The sequence below is a fragment of the Spizellomyces punctatus genome, assembly GCF_000182565.1.
Source record: "Spizellomyces punctatus DAOM BR117 chromosome Unknown supercont1.2, whole genome shotgun sequence".
NCBI lineage: Eukaryota > Fungi > Chytridiomycota > Chytridiomycetes > Spizellomycetales > Spizellomycetaceae > Spizellomyces > Spizellomyces punctatus.
Window position 1 is genome coordinate 2,024,081 of NW_015971538.1, and position 24,988 is coordinate 2,049,068.

At 48.3% G+C, this 24,988-nt stretch overlaps 9 protein-coding genes across 9 annotated transcripts; 5 read left to right on the forward strand and 4 right to left on the reverse strand.

Moving 5' to 3' along the window:
• Window positions 1–29: 29 nt before the first annotated feature.
• On the reverse strand, window positions 30–5,131 carry SPPG_01653 (ULK/ULK protein kinase). The gene is made up of 7 exons (XM_016749973.1): window positions 4,158–5,131; window positions 3,760–4,096; window positions 3,514–3,694; window positions 3,384–3,442; window positions 1,281–3,321; window positions 637–1,211; window positions 30–572 (listed from the first exon to the last, which is right to left on the reverse strand). Exons 2-7 carry the CDS (start codon window positions 4,003–4,005, stop codon window positions 345–347), a joined length of 3,330 nt encoding a protein of 1,109 aa, XP_016612260.1. The 5' UTR covers window positions 4,006–4,096; window positions 4,158–5,131; the 3' UTR covers window positions 30–344.
• A 128-nt stretch (window positions 5,132–5,259) lies between these two features.
• Window positions 5,260–7,572, reverse strand: SPPG_01654 (nitrite transporter). The gene is made up of 4 exons (XM_016749974.1): window positions 7,352–7,572; window positions 6,347–7,271; window positions 5,987–6,276; window positions 5,260–5,915 (listed from the first exon to the last, which is right to left on the reverse strand). The coding sequence occupies exons 2-4, from the start codon at window positions 6,948–6,950 to the stop codon at window positions 5,355–5,357; spliced, it is 1,455 nt and encodes a 484-aa protein (XP_016612261.1). The 5' UTR covers window positions 6,951–7,271; window positions 7,352–7,572; the 3' UTR covers window positions 5,260–5,354.
• Window positions 7,573–9,527: 1,955 nt separating this feature from the next.
• SPPG_01655 (uncharacterized protein) lies at window positions 9,528–12,288 on the forward strand (the record flags this gene model as incomplete). The annotated part of the gene is made up of 2 exons (XM_016749975.1): window positions 9,528–9,638; window positions 9,703–12,288. The coding sequence occupies 2 exons, from the start codon at window positions 9,528–9,530 to the stop codon at window positions 12,286–12,288; spliced, it is 2,697 nt and encodes an 898-aa protein (XP_016612262.1).
• A 958-nt stretch (window positions 12,289–13,246) lies between these two features.
• SPPG_01656 (uncharacterized protein) lies at window positions 13,247–13,812 on the forward strand (the record flags this gene model as incomplete). The annotated part of the gene is made up of 3 exons (XM_016749976.1): window positions 13,247–13,305; window positions 13,375–13,511; window positions 13,574–13,812. The coding sequence occupies 3 exons, from the start codon at window positions 13,247–13,249 to the stop codon at window positions 13,810–13,812; spliced, it is 435 nt and encodes a 144-aa protein (XP_016612263.1).
• A 430-nt stretch (window positions 13,813–14,242) lies between these two features.
• Window positions 14,243–15,681, reverse strand: SPPG_01657 (uncharacterized protein; the record flags this gene model as incomplete). Its single annotated transcript, XM_016749977.1, has 2 exons — window positions 14,243–15,523; window positions 15,592–15,681. 2 exons carry the CDS (start codon window positions 15,679–15,681, stop codon window positions 14,243–14,245), a joined length of 1,371 nt encoding a protein of 456 aa, XP_016612264.1.
• On the forward strand, window positions 14,326–16,732 carry SPPG_08948 (uncharacterized protein). The gene is made up of 2 exons (XM_016757098.1): window positions 14,326–15,344; window positions 15,505–16,732. The coding sequence occupies exon 2, from the start codon at window positions 15,729–15,731 to the stop codon at window positions 16,125–16,127; it is 399 nt and encodes a 132-aa protein (XP_016612265.1). The 5' UTR covers window positions 14,326–15,344; window positions 15,505–15,728; the 3' UTR covers window positions 16,128–16,732.
• Window positions 16,733–17,738: 1,006 nt separating this feature from the next.
• SPPG_01658 (uncharacterized protein) lies at window positions 17,739–19,069 on the forward strand. The gene is made up of 4 exons (XM_016749978.1): window positions 17,739–18,182; window positions 18,253–18,364; window positions 18,425–18,488; window positions 18,559–19,069. Exons 1-4 carry the CDS (start codon window positions 17,853–17,855, stop codon window positions 18,902–18,904), a joined length of 852 nt encoding a protein of 283 aa, XP_016612266.1. The 5' UTR covers window positions 17,739–17,852; the 3' UTR covers window positions 18,905–19,069.
• Window positions 18,912–20,208, reverse strand: SPPG_01659 (uncharacterized protein). The gene is made up of 6 exons (XM_016749979.1): window positions 19,991–20,208; window positions 19,817–19,928; window positions 19,649–19,753; window positions 19,417–19,576; window positions 19,278–19,360; window positions 18,912–19,212 (listed from the first exon to the last, which is right to left on the reverse strand). The coding sequence occupies exons 1-6, from the start codon at window positions 20,132–20,134 to the stop codon at window positions 19,142–19,144; spliced, it is 675 nt and encodes a 224-aa protein (XP_016612267.1). The 5' UTR covers window positions 20,135–20,208; the 3' UTR covers window positions 18,912–19,141.
• A 477-nt stretch (window positions 20,209–20,685) lies between these two features.
• SPPG_01660 (uncharacterized protein) lies at window positions 20,686–24,958 on the forward strand. Its single transcript, XM_016749980.1, has 24 exons — window positions 20,686–20,951; window positions 21,022–21,122; window positions 21,180–21,269; window positions 21,341–21,386; window positions 21,441–21,494; window positions 21,559–21,572; window positions 21,642–21,702; window positions 21,758–21,864; window positions 21,923–22,082; window positions 22,149–22,325; window positions 22,397–22,487; window positions 22,547–22,619; window positions 22,686–22,846; window positions 22,905–22,988; window positions 23,055–23,110; window positions 23,179–23,251; window positions 23,309–23,474; window positions 23,541–23,644; window positions 23,709–23,878; window positions 23,945–24,040; window positions 24,112–24,261; window positions 24,324–24,389; window positions 24,454–24,632; window positions 24,691–24,958. Exons 1-24 carry the CDS (start codon window positions 20,866–20,868, stop codon window positions 24,831–24,833), a joined length of 2,508 nt encoding a protein of 835 aa, XP_016612268.1. The 5' UTR covers window positions 20,686–20,865; the 3' UTR covers window positions 24,834–24,958.
• Window positions 24,959–24,988: the final 30 nt, after the last annotated feature.

Here is a 24,988-nt window from a genome sequence, read left to right on the forward strand (position 1 = left end):
ATATCCAAATTTTCGCGCCTCTGGAGATGGTCAGAATTGTAAATTCGACGTGGGAGAAAGTTCGAAGACGGACCAAGTCTGAACTACAATTATACTTCTATTAATGAAAAAAAAATGCTTCCAAACCGACATCAATAAACCTCCTACTACTTTTTGGTTCCTCATTCATACAGAACGAAAGTAAATCGTCCTTTCCTCCCCCAAACAGAATGCATACAGTAAAACAAAAACAATCCAAATAAAACCTTTGAAAACAAAAAAAAAGCGGAAATGACCCAAGAAAGACAAGAAAAGCTACATACAAGAAATCGTTTCTTGGAAATGAACCGAGAGCAAAAGACTCTTTAACCAACGGCTTTCCGAGAAACAGCGCCAACACGTCCCCAAAGACTTGCTACAAATCGCTCCAAAACTCTCTTATCCTCGTCTGACATGGCGCCTTCGGCATCAACGTCGCAATCGTCGCCCATGAGGAGGAGAGCTTCGACGAGGAGGATGGCGTGGCGGTACATGCTCTCGCATTGAGAGTGAGAGGGTTGGGACGAGAGTTCATTTAGGGCTGCGGTACGGGACTGAAAGATGACCCTTGTTTAAGCAAAAATGTATGAATCATGTCTAAAAAACATGGGTACTCACCACTTCCAAAGCCCGATCGTACACGACTCGCTCAACACAACGTCGCCCTTCTTCTACGCCTGATCCTTCAATTTTCCCTCTGCACGTCTCAGCAGCATCCAAACACTCGTTAAAGCGTTCTCGAACCCATTGCACAGCGGTGCTCAAAATGCGCAAATTGACACCACCGCTTCGAGACTCCCACACGCCTTTAGCAACCTCTATACCAAGCTGGTAGCATCGAAGAGCTAGAAGGTAGCAACCGAGGGCTTCCTCTGCAGTCGTTGGAGACACAGAGGATGACGAAAGCAGGGAATCACCGAGCTGCTGTACGGCGTGGCCTCGAAGGGCGCAAAGATTCAGGGTGTCAAGCAGAGGATGGTATCCCTCAGTTTGAACGACCTCCAAGCCAGAGTGGATATTTGGGCCTGGTGAGCCTGTTCTACCGCCTGTCCCACCGGCAGTGGCTGCTGCCGCATAGGCTGCTGGAGGAGTGGTCCCCAATATTCCTCCTGGAGAGCCTGATCCTCCAGAGTTACTGGAAGAGACGTTAAGGAATTGATGTGTCGATTCGCGCAAGGATCCGAAAATACGACCTATCGAGGAAATATAAAGTATGTTATGACACACCAAACAGTCGATCTGCTTTTCGCATACATGCATACCTTGTGTCTTGGGCTCAAGTCTAAGACTCCGAGGACTATGTGGCGACCCAGATGAAACGGAAGCACTGGAAGACGTGCCAGAACCAACGAGACCCGATATCGGCACAGGGACGCCTTGACTCGATCCCGTGCTAGGACTTCTTCCCCTAGCAGGAGGAAGAAACACGGCATGTCCGGCGGCAGCAGAGATAGGGCTGACAGGACCCGACTCGCCGGCGCCTAGATCTTGAGCATTTTTGCCCACCGCTCCAGCTACCTCATCGGCAAGCCAATTGACCTCAACAACCCGTTTTTCGACAACGACATATTCTTCCAGGCTGGCCCTGACATTGCCGTGGCTGCCGCTTCCGCTTCCGCTGCCACTACGTGCACTTGTTTCCAGCCGCCGAGCGACTGGCGGTGACAGAGTTGCTGGTGGATCTCCTACCGTTTCTTGCTCTCCAACGACATCATCGGCGTCCGCATCGCTCAATTCCAGGGACCCCAACGAGCTCAGAGAGGAGTTATTGTTGCCATCTCGTGTATCTTCCTCAGGTCCTGGTGCCTGCGCACTGGAACCTGGTACAGGCTCGACACTACCGGTGGCATGAACAAAAATGGAAGGATCCACATTGGCATATCCAGGAAAAGGCGGCTCGATCGCGACACTGACTCCACCACGTGTGTGGTCCAACATGTCGACTTTGCGCGCGTGGCTGACATCTTCTTCAACGACAACTGAAGAAAATGGTGGCACTTTCTCCCCTTCAAATCCAACGGATGCCTCCTTCCGAACTTCATCCCTGTAATCCGAATCATCCCCAGGGATTTTCATCCTCCCTCTTTCGGACCCAGTCCGTTCCAGTCGCAGATTGTCGCTGTATCCATAGGTGGGAGGATGCGGCCCATATACGATCTCGTCGGCTTTTACATGAAACACCGGTGCAGACGTCTGGCGCTGCATATCAAGGCGCTGAATGTGGCGCATAGGTGCAGATGACGGGGAAGGATGCCGCATGCTCTGGTGGTCGTAGACGTCTGTCGGATGCCCAAGTCCAGATCCCGCGGTGTACTGCGACGACGAGGCCAGCATGTCTGCTTCAACACGGCCAGCAGGAACCGCATTCGGATGAGCCATTCCGAGGACCTGCGTCTGAGACTGTCTTAGACTTGATGGATGGGTCACGGTCGTCTGTTTTGCGGGTGATGTATGGACACGGTACAGTGGGGCCGGCATTTGGGCATCGCCTCGAGGTAAGCCGAGACCCTCTGAGATGGCAATATGTCCTCGGTTCGTGACATCAAACAGCGGTTCAGTACTGCTCGGTCCCAATGCAAATGGAGGATCCCCTTCAAGAGCAATACTGCTTGGTATTGATGTCGTTCCTTTTTGTGAAGAAGACGATGGGCTTCGCCGTAGGGTGCCCCTCAATAAACCCTCACTAGCGTTAAAGGATCCGACTGTGTGCCCGCCAATAGCCCGGTTGCTGATGACGCAAGGATCGGCAAAGAACGCTTCAAACGACATTCGCTCAGAGGGATTTCTCTTTAGTAATTTCCTTATCAGATCCTTCAAATCATCACTTATAGGCTGTGCTCCCTGCATATGAGGAAACCGTGGGCTTGAACTGGGACTAGTCCCCAATCTTCTGCTTGGGGATGACGACAGTGCATTACTTCTTCTCCCAGCTACCATTGACGCCATGTCTTCACCTGGAAAAAGAATGATGCCTTCACCGCGTTCAATCTTCCTCAACAGGTCAATGTGATTTTGGGCTTTGAAGGGTGGCCGCCCAGTTACCATTTCGTACAGAATGGCACCAAAAGACCATAGATCTGCTTTGGCATCATATCTGTCCCCGCGGAGAATCTCTGGCGCCATATAGAGGGGGGAGCCGCACAAGGTAGATGCCAAGGACTGGGAGGGCAGCGCACGAGCAAAACCAAAGTCAGCCAACTTGAGCATTGGCAGAGGCGGTACGGTGACGTACGTTCCGGGTTTCGCAGGATTGGGTATTCGGACGGCTGGTGAGTCTTGAGGAGCTGGTGACAGCAGTACATTCTGTTTTCTTCCAATCAGCCATTCGCTCTTTTGGAAACAACGACCGGATAGTTTAAGCATACCTGCGGCTTCAAGTCGCGATGAATCAAGCTATGGGCTCGCAGGAATTCCATCGCCGAAGCTAAACAAGATGCAAAATAAACCGTAAGTCCCCTTGTACGATTTTACATTCTGTTTTGATATGGAGCATACCGAGCTGCTTCAGAAAGTGCCGCACTACAACATCATTTAGCCCGCCCCACGGCCCAGCCAGCGGATTCCATGCGCCCGCTTCGACGGTCGCCCCGCCGACAAGGCCACGGCGCTTGATGTAATGTGAGAGGTCACCGAGGGAGCAGTATTCCATGATGAGATGGATGTGCTTATCCGTTTTCTGTAACAGCATGCAACGTGAGTAGCTGCATTTTTGAGGTGCATCCACATGTTCCGAAACCCTACCATGATATCCAACAGGGCCACAACATGCTCATGCTGAATTCCCTTTAGAATCTTGATTTCACCCTCTAGATTCTCAGCTAATTTCCTATTTAGTTTATCCCTCGACACGGACTTTACGGCAACTGGTTGTCCAGAAGAAATGGATTTCCCCATGTACACCGTAGCAAAGGACCCTCGCCCGATTTCGTGTCCGATGATGTAGTCACCGACCGCAGTCGATGATACAGTTGATGGTATTGAAGACATTGGGGAATCTCGTCAATAGTCGCTTTGTTGGGTCTCTTCGTTGCAATGTGGCTTTCAAAGACGACTAGAATAAGGTTTGCGGTTGTTTCTACTAAAAAGATTTTGTTGAGCGACGATTCTCGTCTGTGGTGGGCGCAAATCACCTAGCTCACCTGACAATACACAACTACCCAGATTACCGATGCGGATATTAGAAAAATTTGGGACAAACTTGGGCAACCAAAAATATGTACACTATAAGAGGTGGCAACAGAGAAAAGGGAAGGACTGCGGCAAAAGACAGCAACAAAAAAAGTGGAAGCAAAACAGAAAACAGGGAAGGGGAATGCTAAGGTAAGGCTGTAGGTAGCATGATACGGCCGGGAAGCCACTCCGTAGGAGTGCTCCGGGCAACCAGACAACGTAAAGCTGCCTGTTTACTTTCTGTCTCTCCCTCCCTTTTTTTTTCACTAGAGGTCCAAGCTGACAAGTGTATCAGGTTCTACGACTGCGCTCCCAAAAGGAATGGTGGGTTGGTAAGTAGGGAGCGGCTTGTGGTTGACCAAAACAAACTGCTCGAAAGATATAGAGTTGGCAGTGCAGTGCCTTTGTGTGTGTGTGTGTGTGGTTGTGCTGTGTGGGCTGGACACTGACGGTCCTGTGCAGTATGTGACTCTGCGCGAAGAGAATGTTGGGAGGTGGTCGCAAATGCACTCGCGAGTAAAGAAATGCGTTCCTGTTGCAGGCCGGTGGGAAAGTTACGCTTCTTGCCAGTTGCTGCTTTTTCCGTTGTCCTCCCTCGTTTCCGAACGTAAGAGGCAGGTTGTCGTTGTGCAAAGTAACTTGGAAGGCAATAATAATCAAGGGGAGAGGAGGTGGCGAATCTGTCCGAAAGCGACAAAGTTCAACCCAGCTGCGGAGGGAAGGAGGAGGTTTCCTTCAAGTCGCGTGGTTTGGGGCAATTGCGTGTACGAGTTTGCCCTATTATTGATTTGATGGTGGAAGAAGTGTAAACCTTTGGCCGTGGAGGTCACTCTCCTTACGACACTTTTCAATTAATTATGTTGGTAAAACTAAAATGCTTGTAACGTAAAAAAACACACAATCCCTTCGATGGTGTGATAACTGCAGTATCTTGCGCGTGCGGACAAATCACAACAAGTAAAGATCACGCCAAAACAACATCTTGCGAGATAATGATTCCAGTCATATGACCGTGACATCATGTGACAGCTGCTTACATCATGAAGATCAAGGGATTGTTCATCATCAGTTGAAAGGGTTAACACCTCGTATATTTTCAATGTCCCTTGCAATATATGTGCCTTCAAATATAAACAATAAAAAAATACATCACGGATAAGCCATAGCTATCCCCGTTTCCACAATGTAATAACAGACTCCCCACGGATGCGAACAAAGAAATTGAGAATCGCCCCGCATACGAACACCACAAATCCCATAATCCTAAATGCCGTGTTCAAGTCATCTACATAGACGGTGAAAACCGCATTGAAAATGGCTCCACCAATATTTCCCCCGGCACCAACCAGTCCACTAACCGCGCCCATAATGTGAGGAATCACAAAGGGAACGATACCAAAAGTCGAACCACACCCGGCTTGCACAAAGTAGGAAAACAGGACAAGGGATACCACGCTGGTGGAAAGACTAGGTGCAAAGCTGAATCCGATAAGGCACGCAGAACTGCAAAGGAAGCCCAAGCTCTGGACGCGAAGACGACCTTTCATTCCCCATTTGCTTGCTGCCCAGTCCGAAAGAAAACCTCCCGACGCGCGGGAAAACAGGTTCATCATTCCGAAAATGGAGGCGAGGTAACCGGCAATGGTTTGGTCAAGCTTAAAGTGGTTGATAAAATACTTTGATATGACAGAGTCGACAGCCAGTTCGACACCAAAGCAGCAGGCATACTGTAAACGAAGAAAAGGTTTTGTCAGCAAACCGCCTTCCACAAATTTGAACAGCAAGTCTTTATCCTCACCTGCATCATCAACAAGGGAACATTGTGGTTCGTCAAGGCGGTCATCATAATCTTGTATACTGGTATATTGCTAGCTGACGTTGCGAGGCCGGCGTCCTTTGGTTCAACGGGAATGATTGCGGTGTCTTCCGCTTGTTTGGGTATATCAGTGCCTTCAGGACCCATGGTGGACTCGCTTGGCTTTGAATCGATGTGCATAGGGAGGGAGCGAGAGTTGGGCTTGTCATCCCCCAGAAAGTAGCACATGGCCGAGACGAGGAGACAAATGGCGACAGGCACGACAAGCGAAACTAGAATGTCAAGAGAAATCAGCTACCAGTCACGTCACGACAAGATCAAGATGTGCGAGCCACAACTCACCTCGCCAAGCATCATGCTTGCTCAAGCCAGCAGAAACGAACCCATTCATCACTTGCGGCATAAGCAGGTAAGTTGCACCACCTCCCATGTTTCCCCATCCTCCGGCAATGGCGTTCGCGCTGCCGACAACGTTACGAGAGAACATGGCGGTTGTCCAGTATTGGCAAGCCACAAATGTTGAGCCGAGTAAACCAATAAATAACCGAATGACAATTAGTCCTGTCGCACTGGAAACAAGCCCGACAAGACCAAGAGGGATACATCCAAGAGCGAGAACAAGGGACATGACACGGCGAGGACCAAGCTTGTCGACAAGCGGGCCGACAAGGATCCGAAAGACAACAGTCGAAGCTACATTGGCGATATCAGACATGGCAACCTGCTTCTCAGTCAAGCCCAAATCGGGTCCGATCGTCTTCTTCAACAGCGGGTTGAGGGCAAACCATGCCGTAAATGCAGCAAAAAATCCGAGCCATGCCAAATGGAACGACCGCATATGCGGGCGCCCCAGTGACAGCAGCTTAATGTTGGTAGCTTTGCCTTCTTCATCGTACGAGAGACGGGAAGGGAACAGGTTGGGACACGACCGGTTTTTAGGCGCCATTATAAACGAGATAGTAAAAAATGTGGGGGAGGCTTGAAGCGACAATAATCGTGGAGAAGGACTTTTGGCTCTTTTCCCTCTAGGGTGGAATGTAGTGGGAGAGACGGGGAGGCAAAATGCTGCAGTCCTTTATAAAAAGTTTGCGAGGATGGAGACTTGGGGAGACAGGTGTGATGTTTTCCGAGGGAGGCATGTGGAAGGCGGAAATCGGCTCCGCTGATAAGAACGAGCTGATGGGTGGGGTAAAAGCAACAGATCGGGATGAGAAGAAGAAGAAACAAGAGCCAAAACTTTGTTGTGATTTGATGGAGGGTAGTAGGCCTAGATAAGCACAACATGTCAAACCCGCAGATAACATGAATAGGGCGCGCGAAATGATAAAAAGAAACCAGAACCAATACCATAGTAAAGGTGCCCGCAGCCTTTTATCTTTTTGGGCTATAACCCCCGCGTTGGAAGCACCAGAAATACTCGAGTCTCCCTTCGACTGTGCCAAGATAAGACAGGTACAGAGTCAAGCCAAAGGGTGGTAGGTAATATCAAAACGTATATTTATATTGGGAGATAACAAGGGTGACAGTCAACCGGGACACGCACGACTGCCAACGAACAAAAGGGAAAGATATATCTTCAGCTCCGACAACGAGCACAGATAAACGATTATATCACGTGGACATTATGTGCACAGTCATGCAATGATGATGTCAGCAGGTTGTTATCGTTGAAACAAACGTGCTGCGAGATTGTTATCAGCAGCGATTGAGGTTTGGAAAGAGGGCGGGGCGCCTTTTTGGACTCTTGAGATTTCAAGGCATGTGGCAGATGAGATCAACGGGAAACACCCGGACAGTGTGCTGAGTCGGCGGCCTGCTGCAAGATCTCTATCAGGGCGCATTGCCCCGAGATTAACCTAATCATGCACAATAAGATATAAAGTTTGGGAACACTTTTTTTCTAACATTTGCTGTACTGTACATGTGACGAAGCAACGGACAATGCGAGATTTGGGTGACATGGTCCACACAGCCTCATTTTCATGATGGAGATTCATAAAAGACTTACAACTCGTATCGAATATTTGATCCGACAAGCATCAACAGCGGGTTTGAACTGGTGTATTGTGGTTGCAATCATTCAGCTATTCCAGTAAGCCATTTCATCAAACCTGGTTGACGCACGCACTGCAATGTTCCTGCAAGGACTCACTATCTCCCATTCGGGAGCCTCAAGTCTTATAGGGAGACATTGAAACATTCTCTCAACTGTCAGCGCAGCCACGTGGCCTCAGATATCAGGAAAAAAAGCAAAGTTGAAAACTCTGAGCGTTGGAGAAATAAAGAGGCGCTGGCTGTGCTTTGCAATGGAAGACTAATCAAACCCGTTGTAATGTTTTCACTACAATCGTAGACACGCCCCAATATACGAAAGAGATAAATCTTATGCGGGGAACGCCCTCTTCAACGCATTAAAAAATGGATCATGCGAAAGTTTTGGACAAAATGGACAAGTCGCAGCAATGGTTGTGTGCTCGTGTTATTTACCTGGTCCCTCAGCGTACCAAGTGCACAGAATGATCAATATTGACCACGGTAATACTGTGGGACACGGGGGACTGATTTGGTAGAGGTGTCTTATGGGACACATATCTCGGGGCAATCAATATACGACACCATTTGCTACAGATCTGGAATTCGCGCTATAGATACATGTTATATACTTGGCGGAGTTATCGCTCCCTTACGCTGCCACGTTCTATCTCCCCATAATCGCCAGTTATTTTTAACAACCAACCAAAATTCCCGCTCACGATCGCGCTACAAGTTCTAGACATTGACGCAATCCTCACGTAGCGCGACCCATTTTTCGAACCTCGTGTGCCAAGGTAAAAAAGACACCGCCGCCGCGACTCGTGCCCTGGGCACTAGCTGTGGAAACGTGCGAGGAATGGATGATTTGTAACAAGCATTTGTTTGCTACCTTTGAAGGGATCAGGGTGGGAATTTCTACTCGGAGAAAATCAAAATGACAGATACTTGTTTTGAGCTGGCCACTATTGCTAACAGTTTGATTGACAAAGTTTGTTGAGAAAGACGATGCGACAGTTAACATACTGTGCTGGGAATGTGCAGGGAATGTCCAATGTGTGAAAAGTCGCTTACGAGATAAAACTCCGACAGCCTGTGGTAAGAATGGTTCCAATCTCCCTGCGCGTCGGACATTAATTTTTTTTTGTTTTTGATGAATGACTCATGGTCGTCGGGAAAGTTGAATGGGTGTGATTTTTGACCTTGTTTACGGGCGTTTTTGCAAAACGACACACTACGAACCTGACGCACGTTTGCGAATCTTTGGACGTCGAAATACCCTTGTTGCGAGATTGACCCTATATCTGCTCGTTCAGTAGCATTGAGGTCACAGTGCGACACATCCCATGATTTGTTAAAACGATCTACGATTAGATATCATTGCGTTCGTTTTTCCCGTCGCTATTTTCGTACATTCCTCCCCGCTCGAACATAAAGGAGTGGTGCATTTGCGTCTCCGCCAAGAATACTCCCCTCCTCTTGGTCCGTCAAGATGACGATGGATAAGCAGACTACCAGAATTGTTATCATCACGACGGCGGTTGCTATTACTGTGGGTGTGCTGATTTGGACAACGAGACGGAGATCTAAAAGAGATGGAGAGGTAGGTACTTGACAGGCGCATGAGATTGTGGGCACTTCTGGGACTAATTCATGATGTTGTAAAGGATTCTGGTAATCTGGATAAGCAAGATTCCTCGCTTCAACAACTTAATGAGCGAGAAGATGCTGGTCCGATCCAAACTTTTGAGGTTACCCAGATTACAGAGATTAAAAAGGAGACAGAATCACTGGTTGCCAATCGTGAAACTTTACAAATTCTCGAGGTGCGAGAACAGGAAGATGTCACACATGTTCAAAGATCCGTTGTCACCGAGATTACCAAGGAGGCAGACCAGCCAATTGCCAACGATGAGACTTCACACCCACTCCAAGAGGAGGACCAGTTAGATTCTGCCTCCATCCAAGCTTGCGATGTTACTCAGGTTACAGAGATTGTAAAGGACGCAGAGTTCTTAGTCACCACTCGTGAGACTCTAGAAATTCTCGAGGTGCGAGAACAGGAAGATGTCACACACCAAACCTCCGTGGTTAAGGAGATTACTAAGGAGGCAGGCCTACCAATTGCCAACGATGAGATTTCACACCCACTCGAAGAGGAAGACCAGGCAGATACTGTCTCCGTCCAAGCTGTCGAGGTTACTCAGATTACAGAGATTGCAAAGGACGCAGAATCATTAGTCACCACACGTGAGGCTCTCGAGATGCGAGAACAGGAAGATGTCACACATCAAACCTCCGTGGTTCACGAGATTACTAAGGGGGCAGACCAACCAAATACCAACGATGAGATTTCACACCCACTCGAAGAGGAAGACCACGCAGATACTGTCTCCATCCAAGCTGTCGAGGTTACCCAGATTACAGAGATTGCTAAGGAGGCAGACCAACGAAATACCAACGATGAGATTTCACACCCACTCGAAGAGGAAGACCAGGCAGATACTGTCTCCGTCCAAGCTGTCGAGGTTACTCAGATTACAGAGGTTGCAAAGGAGGCAGAATTATTAGTTACCAATTGCGAGACCCTGCAAGTCCTCGAGGTGCGAGAGCAGGAAGATGTCGCACATGTTCAGACATCCGTGGTCACCGAGATTACCAAGGAGGCAGAACAACCAATTACCAACGATGAGAATGCAAAGGAGGCAGAAACATTAGTTACCGATCGCGAGACTCTGCAAGTCCTCGAGGAGCAGGAAGATGCCGCACATGTTCAGACATCCGAGGTCACCAAGATTACCAAGGAGGCAGACCAACTAATTGCCAACGATGAGAATGCAAAGGAGGCAGAAATATTAGTTACCAATCGCGAGAGTCTGCAAGTCCTCGAGGAGCAGCAAGATGCCGCACATGTTCAGACATCCGAGGTCGCCGAGATTACCAAGGAGGCAGACCAATCAATTTCCAACGATGAGATTTCACACACACTCGAAAAGCAGGACCAGGCAGATTCTGTCTCCATCCAAGGTTTCGAGGTTAATCAGATGACAGAGATTGCAAAGGCGGTAGAATTATCAGTTACCAATCGCGAGACTCTGCAAGTCCTCGAGGTGCCAGAGCAGGAAGACGTCACACATCTTCAAACATCCGCGGTCAGCGAGATTACCAACGAGGCAGACCAACCAATTGCCAACGATGACATTTCACACCCACTCGAAGAGGACGGCCAGTCAGATGCTGTGCCGATGAGAATTGATGCACCGGCCTTCATACCCACAAGCCCCGAGCGGCGACCAGCATCTCCTTTGAGAATTGATGCACCGGCTTTCATTCCTACCAGCCCCGAGCGCCGGCCAAAATCCCCACTCAGGGCTGAGGCACCCGTTTTCATTCCTACGAGCCCCGAGCGGCGGCCAGCCTCTCCGTTGAGACTTGATGCGCCAGCCTTTGTCCCCACCAGCCCCGAGCGCCGGCCAACCTCCCCACTCAGAGCTGAGGCACCCGTTTTCATTCCTACGAGCCCCGAGCGGCGGCCAGCCTCTCCGTTGAGACTTGATGCGCCAGCCTTTGTCCCCACCAGCCCCGAGCGCCGGCCAACCTCCCCACTCAGAGCTGAGGCACCCGTTTTCATTCCTACGAGCGCCGAGCAGCGGCCAGCCTCTCCTTTGAAACTTGATGCGCCAGCCTTTGTCCCCACCAGCCCCCAGTGCAGACCAACCTCCCCGCTGAGGGTTGATGCACCCGCGTTCGTCCCGACTAGCCCCGAGTGTAGACCAATTTCCCCGTTGAGGGCCGAGGCGCCAGCGTTCATTCCTACGAGCCCTGAGCGGCGACCGATGTCGCCGCTAAAGGCCGACGTCCCCTCCTCTGTACCTACTAGCCCTGATCGTAAATCCAGTTCTCCTCTGAACGTCATGGCTGCTGAATTCCGTCCCGAATCTCCCCCCTATGCCATCCTCCCCATCCCAACCCTCAACGTCTTTGCCGAGGAATTCGTTCCATCAGGTGCCCCTATTCCGTTCCTGACTCCAATCCCAGCCACCGGTGCACCTAATCGGCGCCGAAAATCATCGCAGAGCCGACCTGCGCAATTGAATCAAAAGGCGCCCACGTTGGCAGACTTTGTCCCAGTGAGGACTGCAGCACCCAAGCGGGGCCCGAAGGAGGACGTCCCCAAGAAATGTCTTTTTGGGGAGAATTGTGCCAATAAGACCAAGTGCGGATATCACCATCCTACGGAACTCTGCAAGTGAGTATATCTTTTGCCTGCCATGAGCTTGGATCTTGGCTCCGATTTCTAATCAAAATTTTTCATTTGTCAGGTTCTACCCGAACTGCAAGTTCGGAGCCGCCTGCCGAAACATCCACCCCAAAGCTCACTGAACGGTCCCCACAATCAACTCGGAGACGGAATATATATATTTTTTGGATACAAGATAAGAGGGCTGAAGAAATGGAAATCAACGGAATAGGAATCAAATGGCAAAAGAAAAAAAGAAAAAAAAATACACACGCACACCAACACAGACATACGCAAGCAGATCAATTTATTTTTTTCAAATAAGAATGCATATCACAATTCTATGCTTTGTACATGTTTATGCCCGATGTGTAACCGTGGCGCCCGACTACAAGAGCATGAATTTCGACGCAAGTCGCCGATCGGATTGCGATCCCATCGGAGGAGTCCTACTCAGTTGTATGCTTGGATGAGGAAACGCTATGGTGAACACGTGTATACTTTTAGCTATGGCGGCAAACTATTAAAATGTCACTTTGAGTCAGAAATCGTCTGTGGTTTGGATTAGGAATATATGTTATCCTTTGGATGGATCGGGTCCATATATCCAAGTTAACTGTGCTGCAGGACATGCTCGGGCAGTTTGCTTTTGTTTCGTTTGTTTCTCGGCTTTACACTGCCTCTGTTGGGCTTTTGCATTACTGATTTATGTACACGCAATAAGATCATGTTTTCCAGTCCCATCGTCCAGGTCTTCTTTCATTGTATTAATGGTGTAGGCTTTTTGGGTTTCGGAATCCGGCTCTTTCAGATTTTTGAATGCTTTTTCACGCTCAATAGAATTTACACCGAAATTCAAGTCGTTTTGTTTATTGCTGTGTAAACTGGATATCGAATAAACAACAAGCACACTCCTTCTCTGAGACCACAGAAATCAAGGAGCACAGAAAAGCGGGCGTGCGGTATTCGTTATGGCGCTTTCAGAGGGATTGAGAAACTTGAAAGTCGCAGTCGTCGACGACAACGAAATGTAAGTTTTTGCAGGTGCGGATTTGCGTTGCTAGTCACCTCCGGCTTAAATCCTAGTCGACTCTTTTAGAAACCACAAGATTATGTGCAAAATACTATACAAGTTCTTGGGACTGAACGAGTCTCAAGTCGACCTGTTTCTCAACGGGCAAATGTGCTTGCATGCCCTTGCAAGAGCGCGCTATGATTTGATTCTCCTGGATATTGGTGAGTATTCTTTCTAAATATTTCTTTCTAGTACAAACTCTTATATTCTATTTGCGTTTCAGAAATGCCAGTCCTAGACGGCTGCCAAACAGCCATCCAAATCCGACATCCCAGACCCGCGATACTCGATGTAAACCGGTCTATTCCCATCATCGCCGTCACCACCAATGCAAAGGAACACCAACGGCAGCATTACCTGTCCTTGGGAATGGATGCTGTTGTAGGCAAACCAATTGTGGAGCCATTACAATTTATTGGGTTGCTGAAATGTGTTTTGGCTGGGCAGAAGGGAGGCGAATAGTGGTGCGAATAAGCGAGGGTGCTGTTACAATTATTGATTTTATCTTATTCATGATTGTCTTCTTGTACTTAAATTACTTGTACTTCGGGGTTAGCTTCCATGTACACATTGCTTGGTTTCATTTGTATATACTGTTGCAAAAGTAAGGCTCTTGTCATAGAGGTAACTAGCTTAGCGACCGCAGTATATTTCTTCAAAAAGAGTCAAAAAAAGCAAATACAAACAGAACGGCATGTCTATGGTATATCAATGCGAAGACTTTACACTTTGCAAGCTGTTGATGCTCACGCTGCAAATGCATGTGCAAACTTGTGTTGCAATGCATTCATTCGTCATGCTCTGGTGTCTTGGCACAGCAAGGGACGAAAATAAACAAATACCACGGATCACGGCCCACGTCAATTCATCTCATCATTGTTCATGCTAGATTTCACACGCCCAAGGATTCCCACTGTGCATTCCCATAAATATCAACACCCTGCATAGCACCCGGCACCTGCTGTTGCGGATAGTAATTCGGCTGTGGTTGCTGAACGAGTTGATTCTGATGCGACACTTGCTGTGGAATGTGCCCATTGCCCAGTATCTCTGCGAAAGGATCGGAACTGACGGCTCCAAAGGTCGCATCCTGTAAACACGCAGTATCAAGTCCGCTGTTTGCGGACATCATTCCGTCTGTCCAGTCCCAGTTTTGAACTTCACCGACCGATGGAGGTGGTACGTCTAATGGATTGACGTGCTGCTGCATTGTCACTGCGCCGGGAATGCATGTTGAGGGCGGTATCCACAGTTCAGTTGTGGCCGGGAGGTTGTACGAGTTGTCGAATGGTGCAGCGTAGGTCTGAAGTGTGCTGGTCATGATAGGAGTCTGAGTATGGAGGAGTGTAGAGGGCGCTGCTCCATGGAGGTTCATCCCTCCTCCTCCACAAGCTGCTGCTACTCCTGGTATACTTCCACCAGCAGCGGGCACATTCTCGTTATCCAGATTTTGGAAAAATTCATCAGAAGACATCCAATTCCCGTCATACCCATTCACATCCAGACCAGCCGACACTCCATCAGAGTAACCCTGCCACGTCGGATCGATCACCGGTTGGTTTTGCCCAACATTCGTGTTAGTCGAATTCTCAAAATCCCAACCGGGGGGAAAGGGTATGACGGGCGGGGCGGATGGATTGTACGCATATGCCGGTACAGTCGATTGATTCTCCAATTCAAACGATGAGAAAAACGCGTCAAGGTCGTCCATGTCGACGTCTGGGGCTTCGGCTGCGATAGGCGTTGACGTTGATACGGACGCGTAGTTTGCATCCTCGGCTTCAGGGTAGGTCGTGTGCGTTGCTGAGTCTGTGATAAGGTAGAGGTCGCTGACGTTTGGTATTTGCGGAACGAGGGTCGTTGAGGAATGATGAGTTGGTGTACTTGTTGGTGTGGTTGGGTAGTTTGTGTCGAAGGCTTTCGCAATGAGCGGCAACGGTGAGGAGTGGAGGGGGATGGACGATTTGGATTGAGATGCTGGTGCTGTGGAAATGGTGAGGTCCTCCGGAAGGGAGTCGTTTGGTTGATCGTGGAGTCCTTGGCTTGTGCTTATTTTATCTTTCGCTTCTTCGTCTTTGTTGTCCTCATCCTTGGCCGTCTGCTTTTTCCTCCCCCGTCGCCCTCGTCGCCCCTTTGACTCCTTCCCATCTGTAGCAGGTTTACCGGTAACCACCTATAGCCCGCCATTCCAATTCGTATATTAGCACTTCTGCAACCAAAATTGGATCTAAACGGACTTACCTCAGCACTCTTCGCCATGGGCGGCACAACATCGTTCGCATCTGAATCCACGTCTTCACCCGGGGCCGGCGTGACTGGTATAGGTTTCATTGCCTCTGATTGTCGTCTTTTACGGGGCGATCGTCGTTGCTGACCCAATGTTGGATCTTGGTTGGTGTCAGCCGTTATTAGTATGCTTTTGCGCTTTCCACGCTAGAACGATAGTGGTGAGCCGCGGTGTGGATCTGACTAAGCGATTGATTGATATGAACTTACACCAACTCGCGGCGATGTCGGGTCAGTGGCAGCTGTTTCACGCAAAAGTCAAAACCGCTGTTTTGGAAACTGGGGAAAGTTTATATGATAACGTACCATTGCTCATCACTTCATCATCTTTGCCCATTCCGACAACACTTTTTTTCCTTGGACTCATCACGGTCGAAACTATAAAGTTCTCGCTTGCGGGGATGGAGGTTTGCGATGGCCCAATTTGCACGATAACAGGAAAATCAATCACAACGTCAAGAGCTTGGGTCGTTCGTTGGGAAACACCTTGAGTCCCTCTCGGTTTTATATTCCAACCCCGCGGAAAAGACTATCCACGATGCGATCGATATCACAGCGGAGTTCCAGGTCTGGTAACGAATTCGGGGGACGTTATAGTTATGTACAAACCCTTCTTCTTTTAAGTAATACACTGGAGTCTTGCTTGTTTAGGTTGCACCATTCAGATATTGTAGACACCAGGAGTGCGATGACGATGCTGCATTGCCTAAAGTGCAGCAGCAAACAACAAAAACCCCACAACAACAATAAGAGCGTGGAGCCTACGTTCTTCAAAGAGTTGCAATCCACGAAATAGACGCGGAAATGTTTGACATTTGCCAATTAAATATGCAAATTCCCATAGTAGCTTATGATCAATGCATCAGGAGAAAATGGAACAACCCATGGAGAACACACTTCCAACAATGCTTGTTTACAAAGATCATCATGGGGGCGCAACGTAGTATGTGGCAAGATCCCTTACCGAATCAGGGACCACGGCAGGAACGGGGGGGGGCCCAGTGCGCGCAAAACATTGCGTATCGCTGCTGTGGAGACTTTTTGGCGCACATTGCAACAACAATGGATATGGTAACCCTCTTTCATGACTTTTGTCTCCCCCATGCTGCATGGCTGCGAGAAGGGATGACTCTATATTTGTCCCTTTCAGCCCGTTTGGAGCCCGGTTGGGGCTTGGTCCATGTTGGGGGACCATCAAAACATTACATAATGTCTATTCAAACCATCAAGTCAACAGTGCTGTCATTCGCTATTCCAATCAGGTCACACGCTCTCATCAACAAAAAGCCAGCAAACTCAGCACGGAAAAAACCAAATCGCCTTGATGGTTACGTAAGATGACTGGCTTAACTCCGCACACGTCACGGGAACGCCAGAACAGTTTTCACGAAAGCCCCAGGCCATCAGCAGTGACTCATGTGGTTATTCCTCTTGATGACTCCGTGCCACGGTAGGTATAAGGCGTATGGTTTGGCATTGAATTTCCTCCCCAAGATTTAACGTCATGAAGGGGGGGACAAATAGAAGCAATTGACGCTTCTTCTTTCGATGGAACCGGATTTATTTGTATGGTGCCAAGAGATGTCCCCCTGCCCCTTTTCCAGCTCACGTTACACGCATGATGAGTTCCACAATAATAATAGATGTTCTTGACATGATTATCGTTTTACTTGAATACCGCGCTACTTTATCTTTGCATTGTGACGTTCGACCGGGGTCGAACCTTTTGCCGCTTTCTTTATTTCTGAACCGCGTTGCACTTGAAGTAAACTGGAAAAATAACTTTGAACTCCTGTTATGAATGGTCTTTCATGTCCCTCAATGCAATTGCAGTGTGGAGCAGCATCATTTAGCATATGTTCCATCTTCATTCTTTGGCACGCGCTTCATCTCGGTAATGCCGATATACCTAGAATGTCCAGAACATAATTGACGTCCAATGCTAGGATGAGCAAATTGTGCAAGCGTATGGTACGATACAACGAGACGAGCAACATTTTCAAGCACGCGCAAAATACTGTTAGAAATCGAGAGCTTAGCTACGCGTTCAATACACGTTCTAAGTTCTCCCGTTCATCCAATGCTGCCATCGTTCGATTCCTACCCTTTTATCCGATTTTTTCCTGTCCTGGTTTTTTTAAAACAAAAACACAGACGACATCGTCCACCACCCTTCCTTGTCCCTCCTCCCGTCCTACCCCACTACTACACCAGCCATGGACCTCCTCACGGCCTTCAACAATCGTTCGCTGGATAGCGATGCCGAAGTCGCAGCCGCCTTCCCCCTTGGCGCCCACTACAACACTCTCATGGACTGGCGGGTTCCAGTTTTCACATCGGCTATCTATTTCTTTACTGTAAAAGCACTCAACCCTCGCTCGTCGTCAACGAGTCACAAATCCGGCGAGCGGTGGACGGATGCGGGCTGGTTCAAAGCTCTAGTCGTGTTACATAACGCTGCCCTATGCATTTTTTCGGCAGCAACATTTTTGGGGATGGCACCGAAGTGGGTAGCGAATTTGAGGAGTAGAGGGCTCTACGATGCTGTAAGTTGATTTGTTGGGCCAGTTCTGGTTTGTTCTAGTCGCGCGTAACATAACAAACACTTTCACTTAGTTTTGCGATCGGAATGAGGAAGTGTGGAATGATTCTCTATTTTATTGGTCATGGTTGTTTTACCTAAGCAAGTATTACGAGATTGTAGATACTGTCATCATCCTTTTGAAAGGTGAGTCTCCCTCTTTGAGTATTGCCATTCTACAACGATCGTTAACAGATATCGTTACAGGCCGCCGAACATCTATCCTCCAGTCCTACCACCATGCAGGCGCCATTATCTCCATGTGGCTTTGGTAGGTCTCGGATTCCAATCATGCGTCCATTGCTTATGATTAGACAAAACTAAGAACACCTCCATATTAGTGTTCATTCTCATGCAACTGCGACCTGGATTTTCGTCGTATTCAACTCATTCATTCATACCATTATGTACCTCTACTACGCCCTAACGACAGTGGGCCTCAGACCTCCTGGCAAACAATACCTCACCCGAATGCAAATTACCCAATTCCTCGTCGGTGGTTCAATCGCTATAACGTATCCCGTCATCCCAGGCTGTCTTAAACAACTTGACCCAACTCAAAGCGCGTCGGAACAGATTGCCTACGCTGTTGTGACAGCATATCTAGTTCCCTTGACACTCCTATTTGTTGATTTTGCAAGGCGGACTTATGGCGGAAGAAGTCAAAAGAGAATCAAGGTTGCGTAATGTTGCAGACTAGTTTGAATAGGAGGAGAGCATTGTTGGGATTCACTGTAGTCTCTAGTTTGACATATTAGCACTTTTTTTACCATTACCTACGTACGATTTATGCCATTAAACATTGAAAAAAAATAAAGAATTCATGACAGCGATGGTTTTGAACGCACAATATGCAACCATGTCTTTTGGCAAACAAAATGCAGAAATGGACAAAATGCGTCACCGAGGGAACAACTGCATGTGTCACTCCTCCTTCTTTTGCAAATACTGCTTCAAGTACCCAGCAGCAAGTTCTGCGACCTTCTCCAACGTACCTAGGTCAGAATAATAAGTGTTCTACAGAGCAACGTCCGAAAAAAAGGAGAACCAATGCGCATACCAGGTTCCTCAAACAAGTGCGTAGCGCCAGGGACAATGTCCAATTTTTTGACAGTGGTAGATGGAATGGCTTCAAAAGCTTCCCTAAACAAAACACATCAATATCCGGATGTCATTGTCAAAGAAACGTAGATGACAACTTGTTCATCTCAATAACATCATAATCCAATCCTCCCACTATCAAAAACGTGGGAGTGGTGATATGGCTCAAGACTTCCTTGGGCACCAAGTCTGGACGACCTCCTCGGGATATGGCGCATTTGACCCGATCAGGGCGATGGTAAGCTGCCCAGAGTGCCGCTATGGTAGTTGTGCTGAGATGTGAGAAACGAGGTATCATCGTGTGTAAAGTGGCTATTCCTGCAGTCGCACCTGCTCCGCCTGTGGATGCTCCAAAGGTCCCGACAGGATAGTCCTTGGTGGATTCGTCTTGAGCGAGATGATCGATAGCTGCTACAACCCGCCGGGTGAGCATGGCTGAATGTACAATGAGGTCAATCTTGCTACCATGGCGGTGGAAATGAAAAGATGGAGACTAACGGATATCAAATCGTAAATGCCTTGTGTAATTGTCAACTCTCTCCTCATCTTTTGTCAACAGATCCATCAAAAGCGTCCCAATCCCATTTTTGTGAAGAACACTGGCAACGTACTGCATGCTGTGTGAGGACAATGCGATAGCGCATACAACGTAGCATCTCATAGGCAACACACTTGGTTCCTGGAGCTGAATCTGCTTGATCCGCTTCCATGAGCGAACACACAAATCCCGCGTTGTGGATCAGGAGGGAGGTGCAAGTCTCCTTCCAGTTGCTTTCCGTCGGCATTGATTGAAATGGTGTGCCCGACTGTAGTCATGATACAGTGCTTGGTTGATATTAGATCGAGTGCAGTGGACTGGCAGACTTAACACACTTGCTATGACGTAAAATGTGGACAATGCACGTGCTCAGTCCAAAAAAGTTAACCCCCTACTTTGCACACTTGCTTGCACCCATTGTGTATTCATTATAATCAACAACTTTCCATATTTCTTCCTTTAATAGAAATATTACAGGAGCGGACCGCGCGAACGCAATCCCTCCCACCACCAAAAAATGTCCACTCACGCTGACTCCGAAGAGCCAGGTGACCCCGGGCCTTCGAACTGTTGTGCAATGTCGAGAACCCGAGATAGCCACCGCCTTGTTGATCACGGTAAGCTCGTAGCAGGTAAGTATGCAGGAACAGGGAGGGGCGTGGGGACGCGCTGCTTTTATAGACGAGAGCAACTGCGCCACAACTGCGCTTGAAAAATGAAAAAACGCGTTGATTGGCTGAATTTGGCATCGGAATATTTATCACTGTTGACATGGTGATAGTATTACGACACTCACCCGCTCAAAATAGTTTAATGACGTTGTCGCAGTTTTACCTAAGGATTGGCCTAGTAATTGTCCCAGTAGATCTCTTCATTCCTTGACGCTCGTTTCTTGCGCTTGAGGGTTGAATTTGCCACCTGGGCAATATAGGGCACGGCACTCTTGGCTAGCATAGTCACCTACTTGCCCCCTGCAACCGATAGAGTATCAAGCCCGACATAGTTCAATATGACGATGCAAGAAACATTGCGAGAGCAAGTTGGCGCAGAGCTTGCCCAAGAGCGCTACGAGTGTGCAGTCTGCTATGTTATTATGTACCGTCCTGTTTGGTTTTTAGCCGCTTGCTGGTAGTTCCTATCTGGAAATGCGTCTTGCCCTTCATAGCAAAAGATCTGCTCAAATATGGTCTTGCAAGACGTGCTGGAGAGTGCTGCATTTGCACTGCGTTAAGAAATGGGCAAAAGCATCTTCCGCGAATTGTTCAGGTCAGAAGCAATTCCCATTTCAGCAACGTTGCCATATCTCAACTCCAAGACATACAGGTCGACAACCAGATCTAGATGTCCTGTGGCGATGTCCCAGTTGCCAGATGTCCCAGAATACGAGTGCGTTGCAATACCGATGCTTCTGTGGTACGGAGTCTAGGTGTCTGGCCTTAGGCCTGATGTGCTCTTCAAAAGCTTTGTACTCATTACGCTTACAGAGAAGAAAGTTTCTCCTGAAGTAAACAATTATCTCATTCCGCACAGGTAAAATCTACTTCTTGAATTTTACCTGGTCGTACCTTATTTTGCTTGCTCTAGTTGCGGTGATACATGTTCACGGACTCGTCTCCATTGTCCGCATCCCTGCACATCGTAAGAGACCTGGCGTCCATCACAACCCATTGTCATACTGATGTAGTTATATTCTGTCGTTCAGTCCTTGTCATCCAGGTGATTGTCCCTTCTTATCTATGATGTAATAGCCAGCTACACAGCCAGTAGCTAATGTGTCTGTTGCAGGACCTTGTCCACCTTGTGATCGTCTGGGCTCGCCAGTTTCCTGTTATTGCGGAAAAGCAAAGTACGTCTCTGGAAAGGACCAGTATTTCTTTTCACAAACTTACGAGAACCTTCAGATACTCTGTGCGCTGCAATGACCTTCGTAACCAGAGCTCTTGTGGTCAACAATGCGGTGGCTCTTTGCTATGTGGGGCTCACAAGTGCCGTTTGACGTGCCATGAAGGTACGGCGGACAAATACCTCACGATGATAAAAGCAATATAAGTTGACTCGTTTGTCAGGCCCATGTCCACCGTGCGAATCTGTTGAGATTCAAAGATGTTATTGCGGGTCCGAAATACGGGAGACGTTGTGCGGTGAAGGGATTCCATTTGTTTATGCAGATCGCGATACCGGGGTTGAGGATATCCGGCACTTCTCATGTGGTCGTCCCTGCCATTTGTACGTAGTGTTATGCTGTATTTCATGCTTTGTTGCCAAAAGGTCCTCATCTCTGGGTATATACAGCACGTTCTCATGTGGAATTCATCGGTGTGAGCAAAATTGTCATCCATTCTCCGAACATCCATCGCCGTGCCCGCTAGATCCCACTGTTATGTTTGCGTGTGCTTGTGGAAAGATAAAACGGAATGCACTGTCGATACAGAGCAGGACACATTGCTCAGATCCACCACTAACTTGCGAGTGAGTAGTATGTGACTAGTGTTGATAACGGCTGATGAATTCATTTCCATGGTGCCTGTCTCGTCATAAAGATCAGCATGCCAAAAATTGCTGACATGCGGCCATGTGTGTAATCGACGTTGCCATGCGGATCCATGTGAATCAGTTTTGTGCCCCAAGACAGTGAGTTCATAGCTGCCTACGGCACGCGTACTTTGCTTGATTCATTACTATCATTTCAGACCATACTCAAATGCCGATGTGGGTCGACAACGCACTGTGTGCCTTGCTGGAAGGTTAAGCATATGACCACTGGTATGTGTCCCCATTTGATGTAGAGGGGAAGGGTGCTGTGCCAACGTTCTCGTTCTCTTTTGGAAGAGATCCGGTGCGATAAGCCATGTCACCAACGACTTTCCTGCAAACGACATGAATGCACTATGCGATGTTGTCCAGCGTCCGATGCGGCAGATTCAAATGGCGACCATGTGTGCCTAAAAGCTTGCGGTCGACCTTTGAAGTGCGGAATTCACAAATGCCAGGTATTGACGGTCTTGTTCATAACGGAACGTACCAGCATTGCTGATCTTCTGATCTTAGGCGCTCTGTCATCGAGGAAAGTGCCCACCTTGCCCAGAAGCATCGTTTAATGACGTGGCATGCCATTGTGGACGGACAGTCCTGGTGAGCATCTGTAAGATCTCTATTATCACTTTCCACGGCTATAGTAACGGGGAGCGATTGGTTCAGCGCGCACCAATACCATGTAATACAAAGCCCCCGGAATGTTCACATCCATGCATTAGGTACATGATGGACCCGTCGCATGCTTTGTGTGCACATTGCTTATTAGTAAATCGAACATTCAATTTAGGCAGCCAGCATGTGGACATGCAGCCATTCCTCACCCTTGCCATCTTGATGACGTTCCGTGTCCTCCATGCCCTGTACGTTGGTATCATGGCACGGCATAACACATTGGGGCTGATGACGGTACCTTTTAGCACCTTGTTTCCCGCCCATGCAAGTGCGGCAAATCTTTAATGCGACACACGCCATGCCACCGCACCGCACCCCAAGCATGTGCTGAACTCTGTGGGAAGGTGCTGCGAACGTGTGAACATCAATGTGCAAGGACCTGCCACGATGACGATTGTTTGGCTGAGGGTGGTAAGGCAGTCTACCTTCTTGCATTTAACATTTGAAACGGATCGTAAAAAAACTCTACGTCCTTAGAGGTGTGTCGACAGCGGTGCAAACTTCAAAGAAAGTGTGGACATGTATGTGATTTGCCTTGCAATGGGACGCCATGCGATCATGGAACTGGTTGTGGCATTAAGGTAGGTATAAAGTGAATGTTTACGCTTTGCACTTGCGTGGACAATGATTTACTTGTCCTTCAAGGTCCGCCGTGTATGCTCATGTGGTTGCCGAAGCGAAGAGATGAGCTGTGACCTACTCCCAGTAGCAACGGCCGCGCCAGGTTGTGCTGATGGTTTACACGAACCTACGCACGGCTTCCTTCCCTGTAATGACACCTGTGCCCAGAGTGCTTCAATTGAGCCAGAGAGCATGTAGGTGCCGGACAATGTTAAACAGGAGTGCCACCGAGTCTTAATCCTTCAGTTACTCCATTGCAGCACTCCGTATCCCCTCACTCTACTCGATTTTGCCGATTCTAATCTGGCATTCGTAAAAAGCGTGGAAAGAGCCCTGGAGAGACTCTTTAAGGAAGGGTCAGTTCTTGAAACGTATATCTCTCTGATTCTATGTCTCTTGTGTGACCTTACCTGGTTGGAACTGACAGGAAACGATCGCATTACTTTTCTCCTATGCGACGTGATGCCCGAGCATTTGTGCATGAGCTTTGTCAGAATTTCTACGGCCTCTCCACTCAGAGCGTAGATAGAGAGCCATTCAGGAGTGTCCGTGTGCAAATGTTGGATGTGGCTGTTGTGTAAGCGTGGTCGCTTATCGTTCTGAACTTCAAAAAGCCATCGAACTCATGCATCACGGTAGACCAAGAATCCCAATATCCGAGGTCGTCACGAGGAGGCAGCAAGGGGATCCCCTTACCTCTCAATTGTACGTAGCCGTATGCAATGATACGTCCTCATCAGTACTTATCCACTCTTATTGTATCGCTCAGGATTGCCGTTCGACAAAGTGGGCCCCTAATACCAGTGAGTGACTCGGACGACGATTGCACGACCATTATTTCCAAATCAGCGGGCGTGATTTTGAGGAGAGCCGTAGATAGCGGTACAGAGCAGCAGGTCTCCGAGCTGGCCTCGGGTACAGTGATACAGGACGGATCTCCATTACCTGGTAAGCGAATTTCGCAGAATCGTGCGAGGCGATGTCTTACCTATGGACACCCGAATAGATGCGCCATTGAATAGCACACCCAAACAAAAACGTAAAGCACGTAAGCGAGCGCCATCCCGAGCTCGTATTTCTAGAGATGCTAATGTATCGACCTCAAATGGGTTCGGTCTACTTGACTTGTTGGGTGAGGAGGATGGGTGAGGTGGCACTTTTATTGTTGAGATTGCACGTATTCTATATATTTAATTGCACCCACTTGATCTGTTATTATGTGAACGATAATGATTACATGTAGCATGTAAATATCTGTCGTATATTGTATCTGGAGCCATGTCCACATAATCCATTGTCATGCA